General features: G+C 41.3%; 1 protein-coding gene across 1 annotated transcript in view; it reads right to left on the bottom strand.

The window, feature by feature from the left end:
• Positions 1-11430, bottom strand: part of ZZEF1 (zinc finger ZZ-type and EF-hand domain containing 1) — a 120678-nt gene extending 109248 nt beyond the window's left edge. The window contains exons 1-6 of the mRNA XM_019511321.1: positions 11371-11430; positions 8379-8523; positions 6780-6974; positions 5721-5892; positions 4484-4683; positions 3271-3481 (exon numbers count right to left, since the gene is read on the bottom strand). Of these exons, the coding sequence (XP_019366866.1) occupies positions 3271-3481; positions 4484-4683; positions 5721-5892; positions 6780-6974; positions 8379-8523; positions 11371-11430 (983 nt within the window). The remainder of the gene's footprint in view (positions 1-3270; positions 3482-4483; positions 4684-5720; positions 5893-6779; positions 6975-8378; positions 8524-11370) is intronic.
• Positions 11431-11739: the final 309 nt, after the last annotated feature.

Here is an 11739-nt window from a genome sequence, read left to right as displayed (position 1 = left end):
TTTTTTTTTTTTTTTTTTTTTTTAAATACCAATATATGTCCGGGATTTTGCTCTGCTCAGCATCAAAGTTTTCTTGGCACTTCCCAAGCAAGATGCAAGAGGGAGGGCAATTGGAGGCAGGGAGCATGACATGCGTCTGTGTGCACACACGCACATAGCCAGCATGCAGTCAGGCAGGGTGGTGAGAACAGACCTGACAGCTGGATGCAGGTAAGTTTATGGGGAGCAGGGGTTGGAGTGCCTGGGTTTGGGGACTGTCTGGGGGGTAGCCCTGTGCAGGCGCACACACACACATACGCACACACAGGGGGCAAGTGCCTGCTGGTGCTGGGGAAAGCTCTCCAGGCACTGGGGCTGCAACAGGGCGGGGGAGGCAGGGGAGGTGCCTGCCACTCTAGTGGGGGAACAGGCAGAGTGGCCCGTTGGGGGCAGCAGGGAGCTGTGTAGCTGGGGTGCCTGTGCTTGCAGGGGTAGGGCAGCCAGAAGACACTGCAGGGCTGCAGGGGTTGGGCATGAGGGGCACCAGCAGGGCTGGCAGGAGCTGTGGTTTGGAAGCAAGGGGCACCAGGGGGGCAGGGGACTGTGGGTCAGGAGCATGGGGCAGAGGCAGTGCCCAGGGGGCAGCAGGTCAAGAAGGATGGGGCGGGGTGCTGCAGGTTGGGAATGAGGGCACCAAAATATTCTGGTGGGTTGGGTGGCTGTGGCAAGGCACAGGCTGTCATCCCCCCGACAATGATATTACTGCCTAACAGGTGTCCTCTTTTCTGAAACTGGAAACATGGTAACCCTAGGGTACTACTCTGTTCTGTCCGTCGGAGCTTCAAGGAAGTTGCAGCTGCTTAGTGTTTTTACTCATGGCTAAAGTTTTGGGGGTTTTTTGTTTGTTTGTTTGTTTACAGAGACTTACCTACAGCCATTTTAGCTTGATTTTTAATGACCATTGGTAACCCTGCTCAGCTGTTTAAAAGAGGTCTGAGAGACTGCATAGACAAATTAGAAAGAAAGTTTGCAAGCATTCCGTCTTGTGACTTCCATTGATACTAGTGCAAGTGCTGTTACGAACACCATTGTTGTAGGAGGTTCTGCGATTTAAAATCATTGAGCAGAATAGTTTGGCAGCTGTTCAAGAAAACATTACTCGCAAAACTACCCATCACTGCAAGAGGCATGTCTACCCCAGGATCCCATAAATGCCAAACCACTCCTCAGAAATATTTTGTACAATATTTACATAAAGAAATGCTCTTCAAGAGTGGAATTCTGAAAGTGTCTAATGAAAAAAAATCAAGGTGATACTTGCCAACAAATGAAGTGAAACTGTGAGGCTTCAAAAGACTGTGCTGGCTACACTTGTTTCAAAAATCTATTTACCTTCATAGTTATCGCACTACACAACCTGTTTGTCAACACAGCAGAAATGTAATATTTTACTTCACTATATTGCCTAGATGCCTTGCTCATGAATGACAATACACAGAGACCCTCAAATAAGACTCAAATGTATAACTATAAATCTGAACAAGACACTTTATATTTCCAGTTGGATACCCTTATCCATAGCAGTGACAAGTACAGATTGCTAATTCTGCATAGTACATGATTCAGAGCACTGTCTTGGAACATCTAGTTATATTCTGAAATATTTCTGTATACTTAGATGTTCTTGAAGATCTTCAATGGTTATTAGGATACTAAAGAAATACAAGTTTCAAAGCATTTTCTCCCTTAAAAAGGAGACATAACAGCAAAAGAAATAAAAAATTTGTGCAAGGGATTGGCAGTCTTGGACCCGATTAACATACCAACACTTAACATAAGAGAAACAAAAAAATATAGGCAGGAACAACAGTATCTTTACAAAGTTAAAAACAGATCAGATTAGCACAGTGAAAAAAAGTCAACAAACATTCAACTCATGTGCAAGCAACCATGTGCTTTAAGCTAAAATGCCACTGGATGCGTCTACACGTGCACTGATTTGCTTTTACTAATGCATATTAAATTTAGTACCTCCAATATGAGATACTAAATTAGCGCACATTTGGCTGTGCTAATATACAGTAGCGCATTTGCACATTTTTTCAGTGACACTTAACGCGGAGTAGACTATTTTTACTGAGTATTAGCATAATGTCACAATTTTTTACGTCATGCTTTAATGCGCAGTAAAAGTCTACTACACATTAAAGCGTACATGTAGATGTACCTGCTGAGTAACTATTAGTTTGATTGGACTGAAGGAAGCCTGTCATAAGTGACTATCCAAGTATTTGGGCTATTCAAAACCACACATTATGACTTGATAGAGAAAAAGGGTCAGGATTGTTGATTGTAACTTAAATTCTTTCAACCATTATCCCTTCCTAAGAAGTTACATTTTTATGGGGGACTCAACTATGCTAGCTTAAAAGCAGACATTTATGAACAAAGATTATTCCCAGAACTGTGCTGGCAGGAGCTGATGGTGCATAAACAGATTTTTTGGCACAGCACTACTGAGTGAGGGTTGTTTATAAAACTAAGCTAAATTAAGCATCATTCATAAAAGGAAATGGGAGGTAATCAACATCTCTAAACAAAAAACAACAAAGCTGGCAATAGGCAATTAGTTAATTTCCAGCTTCTAAGAGAAAATTACAAGCCACAGAAGGTAAAATAAGATGACAGTCTACCAGCACGCATTCAGCCATTTACTGATTTAACAGGCAAGTTGGCCATGAGGCCTAATAAAGCCAAATTTTGTTTGGGTACCTGTAACATGCAAAAAGCACAAAGGAATGATTATGCAGTGCAGGGCTGTCAAAGATGCATTCCGTGGAGCTGTATCATCCAGCTCCCACGGCTTTCTGTGGGTCACAGTCTCACACAGGCAGAATACACAGGGTGCTAGATGGCTCCACGTGCTGCACGCAGCATCGCTTCTAGCTTGTGTCTCAGAGCAGTGGAGCAGCCGCCACATGCAGCACACCTCCAGAGCAGCCGCATGCCACTTGGCTGCGATGCAGCACAGCTCTGCGGCAGCTGCCACAGGCAGCCAAGTTCTGGAGCAGCCAAAGCAGAACCAGTCCTGCATGTGGTACCCACTATTCTGGAACACAGGATCACTCTGTGAATCCAGTCCAGCCTGTGGTCCAGCCCCATGCCACTGAGTTTGATGCCCCTGACGTAGTGAAATCTGGTAATGAAGGAGTTTTAACTTCCCAGTGAAGTTATAAAAACAGTTCAGTACAGGTCAGAAACTGTAAGAAAGCAAGGAACTTTGGTACTTACTGAGTATTTTGTAAAATAGTGTGAACAAAGGCTGGATTAGTTTCCATGGAAGCTGTAACAAGTGAAGTCAGCAGAGACCAGTACCAAATAGCAGAAGCATCACATACTGAGACACCAGCCTTTTTAATTCTTTGATAGCCGACAGCCCTGAGTCCATGGATTCTGGTATCGCACCCATCACTAAGGCAACGTTTGATGTTTATCTGTACATCTGCCAATAGCGGCAAATGAGAAAAAAGGGTAATTTCTTCCATTCAAGAACCATCAGATTTAGCCATAAGACAAACCATATGTATAAAAGAAGTAATTCCCAAAGACTGACATGCATAACAAGTGCATTTAACTAAGGAATATTGCCAAGTGTCTATATGATCAAATGCACCCATATTTTTGCTCACACATAGGAATAGCAATTTGGAAAATTCCTTTCAGAAGACTCTTGTGCCCCACTGCACAATCTGAACCATTAGTTCCTGTAATGCAAGAAGTGGGGTTACAAACTTGAAGGTTATGACAAAATAAACAAACCGTCCTCCAAAAAGTACAAATAAGAAATTTACTTTACTAGATTCTAGCTGCATCTTAAAGGAAATATTTCTGGTAAGTTCTCTGAAGACTTCCATCACATAAGAGTCAAATGCAAACCATTTTAAAAGTTAGACAAAACATATTAACAACCTCTTTGTTGAACGGGATGGACAACACTTACATAGAGTTAGTTTTGAGGTATAAGCTCTCTCCTCTAACTATTTCTTAAACTACAAAAGGTATTTTTCTTAACAAAAATCAAAATTTCCAAGTTTCAGAAATCACCACAAGATTTCTGTTCCCTCTGATGGCAGAGTCAACATGGCACCAACAGATTTATTGCGTTTAAAATGCATATAATTGGCTAATGTAAAATTATCTCACTACTGCGGAGATGGATGTGAAGTGCAATCCTTTGATTACAACATTCCTGAAAAATTATTTTTCTGACCACACTTGTGATTTGTTGCCCACTAGCAGCTGCTAGATTGTACCACATCCAAAAAAACAAACTAAAACTAAAACCCCCCACAATTTTAACCCAAGTTCTCTTGGAATCCTGAGCTAAGTCCATAACTTATTTTCTAATTCTACGAAGTTCAGCACATTCTCCTCTGATCGCCCAGCCTTTCACTTTGAGAAAAGCAAAAAAAGAAAAACACCAATTGTATCTTTATTGACTCACACATCTGACTAATGTTAGCGTTTTCCAACAATGTTACGTAGCCAGTGATATTGCTGGGAATGTGAACATCTCGGACCTCCTGGAGAGTGCTGGCATTCCTTCCAACTGCCACCGTAACTTGCTGTGGCATATAACTCTGGTCATTAGCTGCCACTGCAATGGACAGATGTCTCAGAACAACATCTGGTTTCATCTTTAAACTGAAAGACAACAACAACAACAAACCACAATACGCATCTTCCGAAGAGAAGAAAAATCAAGAGTCCAATTTTCAGTCAAGCCTCAGTCTCCATTTCTGCAAGCGCAGATACATGCACTGGTATTTGTCTAATTACGTGCATAAGCTTCACCAACAACACATCCCAAAGCCTGAGTTAAAGGTACAAAATACTAATATTTGCACCTACAAATACAGAAGCTACCATGGACAATTAGGACCTAAAATCACAACGCTATTCGGAATAAATGTTGTACGTTTGCCAAATTAGCACCCAATTCAACATTAAAAGTCTCATCCATCTGGTGAGAAGCAATGATGGTCTTTCAAAAATGTAAAAATGAATGTCTCTAAGCAATAATCAGCACAAGCATATCAGCATTTGCAATACGTCTCAAAAACACAGGGCATTTATACACATGTTCTGGGGGGGAGGGGCTTTAAATAGAGAGGCTCTTGGGGAGGGAAGACTTTAATTAAAAGCAGCTCCAAGAAACACTCTAATTAAAGTGCCCAGAGAGTCATGTGTATCAGCATCCCCACACCGAAAAATGGCAGCGGGGATACTTTAACTAAAGCTCTTTGAATAAGCATGAGTTAGAGCACCACCCCAACATTTTTCAGCACAGGGACAGTGATACACGTGACACTGGAGTCTTCTGGAGCGCAGTAATTACCACTTGATTAATCAAGTCTGCTCCAACACACTGCAATTACAGAGCGTCCGAGCAGCCTCAGTGTACGTGTACAAGTGCCCATTAAGCCCAAGTGGGGAGGCACGAGATATACTACAGCTAACCTTGGGTCCTTTTATGCTGACAGTTTTGTCTTTTTAGTCAATCACACCCAAAAAGGAAGTTAAAAGGACTTAACCTCTTTCAAAGTTATTTGTTTGTCATGCAACTACCATGGACTCTTCCACTGACAGTCTAGTGGTGTTTGAATATTCCTCTCCTACTTTGAGTTTCCTGGGCTACCAATCCTGAAACCCAGTTACTACAGTGGTGCTTGCTAACTCACCGTATCCAATGAGAGCGAGCACTCCCATCTGACTGCCAAAACGATGTAGTTTCTCCATTTGTCATTTTGTCAACATCAGCTGAGTTGGAGGAGGTTTCTATGTTGGTATAGCACTTTGTGACTGACTTGAGTCTGTCTGATTCTTGATTACCATTCAGATCGCTAGGAAATCCTGTGAAAAGAAAAAAAGAAGTCATAAAGAAGTAAAACACTCCTTTTAAAAAAAAAAAAAAATAAAGGCACAGCTCTACCAAGACAAGCAGTCCATAGCGGTTAGTTCTGAGAGAATAATTCATAGCTTGTGCAGAAACGTTTCTGGAAGTCTTCCTTACTTAAGCAGAACATAGCAAAGTACCGTTCCAATTTCTCAACATAGTAGAATGACATTTTGGAGTAATCTCACTGTAAAGATTCCTATTTTTGCCTGGAGTTCAGTATACATTAGTCTTTTGTCATTTCTATTTAAACGGGTTCAATGGTAGCGTTTCGCTAAGACATTAAGCTACAAATTGAAAAAAAAAATAGCAGACTCAGAAAAACCTAGCTGGCTATATTAAAGAGGAGGTAAAGTGGATCATTTCCCCACATAAATTCTAGTTTCTCTCCTCTTGGGGAAAAGTGTACAAAAATGGAGTAGAAAAATTTAGTGTCAAATTAAAATGTTATCTTTAGGTATCAAGGGCAATTAACCTCGTGTAAATCCTACTCCAGTGTTCCATATGGATAACTGCAGACAACAGTCAAGCTACTTTTCTACACAACAGTTTGGAAGTAGTCATTTGCAAACAGAAGTCATGTTTATAGTGAACTGGAGAGAGTATTAGAAAAACTGTTTATCGTTGATAAAGTTAGGAGACAGGAGAGAAACTGAATATCACCAGACTGTAGGCTGTGTCAAGGGATGACTTTTCTAGACTTGCTCCAAAGAAAAAGAAGAGAAGCAAGTAGATCAGCTTCAGAAAAAAGCCAATTCTATCAGAAGATTAGAAATAGAGAACACAGACACTTTAAATTTCTGCTTTAAGCAATGGATTAACTCTGCACTTTTAGTTCACCTACCCTTTTCTTTTAGTAGAAGCCGATCCAAAGACTCCTTCAGTACAGAAGACCGCATAGTACAAATATTATTGAAGTAGTCCAACACTGGATATGGGATGGCAGTATTGGAAATACGGTTCCGGTGCAAGAATCTCAGGATCATTGAAGCATGGTGGCCAAGGCGTTCTTTTGATTCAGAAAATATGTCAATAAAACCTAGAAACAGAAAAGATATTTCTGTGTTTGCTGCACTACCTGCCTCTCCCTCCACTCACCAAGCACTGTTTTTCTCCTCTACAGAAGCTGAATTCAAATAAAATTAATTGGATTTTTGGCTAAGATTCAAAGTGAAATGATGCAAGCTAAGAACATTTAGAATTGGGCTGGTGAAGGACACAAAGCTAATGTTTTTTCAGTCACTTGAAAAGTCTGGATGGGTTTAACACAAGTGTTGCGATACTAATTAATCTAGTTAATGCTGTGTAATCTGAGATTTCAAAACAAGAGATTCACTGGACAACAATACAATTTTTTTTAAGTGCTCCATCCAATCCCTTATTTTAATATTCTCCTTCTATGAAGTTATCAACCAAGGAATCAATCACCATTTTTCTCAAAAGCTGTTTTGTCCAACTCGCCTAAGCAGATGTAGCTCAAATACTTCCTGTGAAGTATTAGTCATGTTTGGAGGGTATGTCAGTGATTGATCCTTGTTCCAGCAGGCTGACATGGAAAGTGACAGATGCTTCAAGCTTCTAAATTTGAGGGTACATACCATTATTTATGACATACGTTATAAATTAACATGTATATAATGAATTATTATATAAATTAGTTTTTTTTAACCATATCCAGTAAATTTCTACTCAACCACATTAACTTCCAAAACTCATCGGGTGTTGCGTATTAGTTTGCGAATAATTTGTTTCTAAAGCTTAAATTCTCTCTCTTGATATGACAGTTTGAGCTCGCTGCAACATTTTCTACCTATTAATTGTATGTGTACTAAAATCTAACTTCTAACAGCAGTAAAAGCTTAAAAAAAAGAGGCTTGAGCTATGCCTTTTAATTGATCTGAGAGAAATATAATATACGTGTACCAATTTGTTCTTAAAACAAAAATGGTAGTGCGTGTGACAGCTAAGCGGTCCTTTTCATTACCTCTTATATGAAGAATTAAGAATGGAGGACATGACTATGCACTTGGTCAGATGGAGTGATGTATGCAGGAAGAATTTCCAGTGACCAAATATGACAGTAACATGCTAGCGAGCTGCATTTAGACTGGAAGTCCCTGTGCAGTTTCAAAGTTCAGCAAGGAACTGACTTTTTTTGGCTTGGATACAAGTCAAATAAGTATAAAACATTTCATAATTCATGTTAAGGAAGAGATGGTTAGTGCAAATTAAGTTTTTAGGAATATTGGAGAAACCATGCATGTACAGTAACTTCAGTTATTGCTCTCAACCATTTGTGGAAATGAGAACTGCTGAAAGTAAAAGCAACTGAGGAAGGAGGAGGATTAGGGCATGCAACGCTAACATGCATTGATTACTGTAAAAGCCTTCCTGGTGTAGAGAGGATCAGGAGGACAGACGCTTCCTCACTCTCTTCTTTTACCTGGAACTAGTGAACAAGCCTGCAGTTGCCTAATTACATGACTAAGTTCCCCTTGAAGATTGGCTCCACTGGAATTTTTGAGGGCCTCCAGCATGTTCTCCACATCCACTGTGCCATCCCCCTCAGCATCAAACTGCGCAAAGGCCTGAAAAAAAGAATGAGGCAGGTTGAAGACTTATTCTAATTAGGCAAAAACAGCAACAAGAGAGGCTTCCAATGAGCAAACATTACACAAGGAATAAAGAAAATCAAAACAGAAGCCACATTTCCTACAACACTGAATTTATAGCAACAGGTAAAATTACCCAGCTGACAACTACAAATCTCAGTTCATTGCCCGGTATTTGCATGACTCCATGTAATATAAAAACAGTTAGAGTAGGACAATAAGACATTTGTAGAGCGGGTCAGTAGGACCTGCTTAAACATGCTAGCTAACAAGTGGGGTTCACAGGAGAACACAGCCAACCTGTTACCACCAAGGGATCCAACCGGTCCCTGCTGGCAAAAAAAATATCGAAGCTGCTGTTGCAGCACCCCACCTACAGCGGATGCACTCAGGATGCTTACAATTTGAGATACACCCTATACTTAAAATGGAAATTACGGTGCAGAAGCAATTTTCTAAAAATTTCCATTGCAGACTGCCCATCCAAACTAGACACTGCCTCCAAATTAAGCTTGCAAAAGCATCCACAAATGTCCAAGTTAGGTGTTTATAAAATTTCATTTCTTATTCAAAGGAACTACTGCCAGTTTTTCACTAATTTTGTGGATATTTATGAACATATGTGAATGTTTATGGTATAATTACTATTCATTATATATTTAAAAATGACACTTTAAATCAGTTCAAGCAGCTAGGAGTAGCAAATACATGGCCTGTGGAGTTGGGTCATCAAGCCCCTGTTTCTTTTTCAAGGCCAGAATGTACGAGTTGCTCACTTGTGAGGTGCACATCTCCTCAGCCTCACACTGATGCAGGAGGAGGTGTTGGTGTGGTGCCTACTGCAGCTGCCACCAAGTTGACTGCTCCCCACTGCTAGGGGCTACGGGAATCAGTGGCATTCAGAGAGAGGGGTGAGCAAGAGCAGCAGTAGGGGCCACACTGATACTTCTTCCTCCCATTTTAGAGACATTGGGAAAGAAAAAAATGTTGTTATTTTTTAAAGATAACCCAACTATAGTTGCATGAAATTGTTGACCTCGGGAACTCTGATTCTTAACTAACTGCCCAGAAAAACCCAACATATCCTAATATGAGATTCAATATGCAAAATGTCAGATGCAGCATGCAAAATAAGAGAAACTGAGAGTCTTATAATAGAGAAATAACTTTAACCTCAACTACAAAGAACGTAGCAATACATGTTAAAAAGCTAAGCGTACAATCAAAAATGTTTGGCCCTTTGAGCTACAAAGGCCTTCTTTACGTTTCTTTCATTTTTGGGGGTGTACCAACATAATAAGTACAGGAAATAACAGTGACTGGGAGAGTAATTGTACATCAGTCTCTTATTTAATTACTTGAACGTCAAACTCAATATAACATTAAAAATAATACCATAAAAAGTCACTTGCAATAACTGGCTCAAAACAACTAGCCAATTAATCATGGCAAGATTACACCAATTGAAGGGGAGCAAAGTCTCCAGCAGATAAGGCCCTTGATAAAGTTTGCAATACGCAGTCTTAAAGCCTTGGCAATACCTTCTAAAGCACATACCCATTTTCACCTGAATAGCATTACAAATACATTTCTCCCCAAAAGCTATGCTATACTAGACTATGCTAGCACCAATACTTAAACATCACGGTGGCTACCAGAATTCACTGGTAGCAAGGTTAGTGCATTAACTACACAGCATAGCAAGAAACCTAGAACTTTGAGTGTAACAATATATGGGACATTAACTTAGTCAAACATTACTTAGGTTGCCACAACAAAAGGTCTAAAGTATAGTTCAGTATCAACCCGCTACTGTCCTTATGGGACATTTCCTCTCGACACATGAAATCACGTACACAGAACGTGCCCCCTCCCCCCACAACTTTATTAAAATTTAAGTCACCTGGTTTCCTGGGGCTAATAGTGACAATACCCTAAACATAAGCAAGCATGCAACTATCCTGAAGGCATTTAACAGTACTTTCATTCATGGCCCAGAAAGCCCATATAAGAAACAACATTAGTCCACAACAGTTTGCAAGGGCTATGTGAAGCTTCGGTCCCCGATTCGATTCAGTGGAGATTCGGCGGCCAAACCTCCAAATCGAATCAGAGGACCCTTTAATCTCTCCAAACTGAATCGGAACCCTCTGAATCAATTTGGAGAAATTCAGAAAGATTCAGACATAGAAAATGTTTTTTCTACATACCTCGAGGAAGCAGGGGCTCGTGAGTGCTGCGATGCTGGGATGCATGGAGTGTCCCACAGAAGCACAGGGGGTTCCCCAGCGTGCTCGGCAGCAGACCCAGAAGCGGACCAGAAGCACTTCCAGTCCACTTCCAGGTCCACTGGGAAGCACACTGGGGGCCCACCCCCCCCATGCCCCTCCCTTGGCTTGGTGACTGGTACCTCATGGGTCGGGGGCAGGGCACCTAGGGTCCCCCTACAGCCGATCGCTGAGCCGGGGTGGGCGTGGGGGAGCTCCCCTGCGCACTCTCCGGCAGACCAGGAAGTGGATTGGAAGTATTTCCAGTCCACTTCCGGGTTCGCTGCCAAGCACATGGAGGGCCCCCCCGCACTCCGGCGGGATGCTCCATATGCTTCAGCATCACAGCAATCACCAGCCGCGCCTGCTATCTCAAGGTATGTCGAAAAAACTTTTAAAGCTGTGTCTATGTCCGAATCAGCACTGAATCTTCAGATTCTGATTTGGCCGAATCGAAGCAGTGACAGCGATCTGAATCAACGAGCCGAATCTCTGTCCCTGATTCAGGCTGAATCCGAATCGAACAGGACCTGCTTAGCACACCCCTACTGTTTACTTCTAGAGATCTTCTGTCGGGGACTATAATCACGGTTGAGATTTTGAGGGAATACGTCATGGTCCCCACCATGACTTAAAGCTCCTGCTAACCTTTTCTATTGGACTCTTTAATAGAAGCATTCATACTTAATGCTTTTCTCCAATATTAAATACCAAGCAGCAGCAGGAAACTTTATTTTGGAAAGCACTTTCTAGAGAGCTTAAACCATCTTTGCTCAAAAAAGAAGGCCTGTGAATGAATGAGATATCCTGTGCTCTCTTGTACACAACAGGAACAGGCAAAACTGGCCTCCATTCTCTTGCAAGTTCTGCACTCCATTCCTAGTTCCTGGCAGACCCTTGAGCATTGTACATTTTTTAAGAGAGC

The sequence above is a fragment of the Gavialis gangeticus genome, unplaced genomic scaffold, assembly GCF_001723915.1.
Source record: "Gavialis gangeticus isolate Ggan-Ray unplaced genomic scaffold, GavGan_comp1, whole genome shotgun sequence".
In the NCBI taxonomy this organism is placed as follows: Eukaryota; Metazoa; Chordata; order Crocodylia; family Gavialidae; genus Gavialis; species Gavialis gangeticus.
This window is presented reverse-complemented; position numbering and strand designations above follow the sequence as displayed.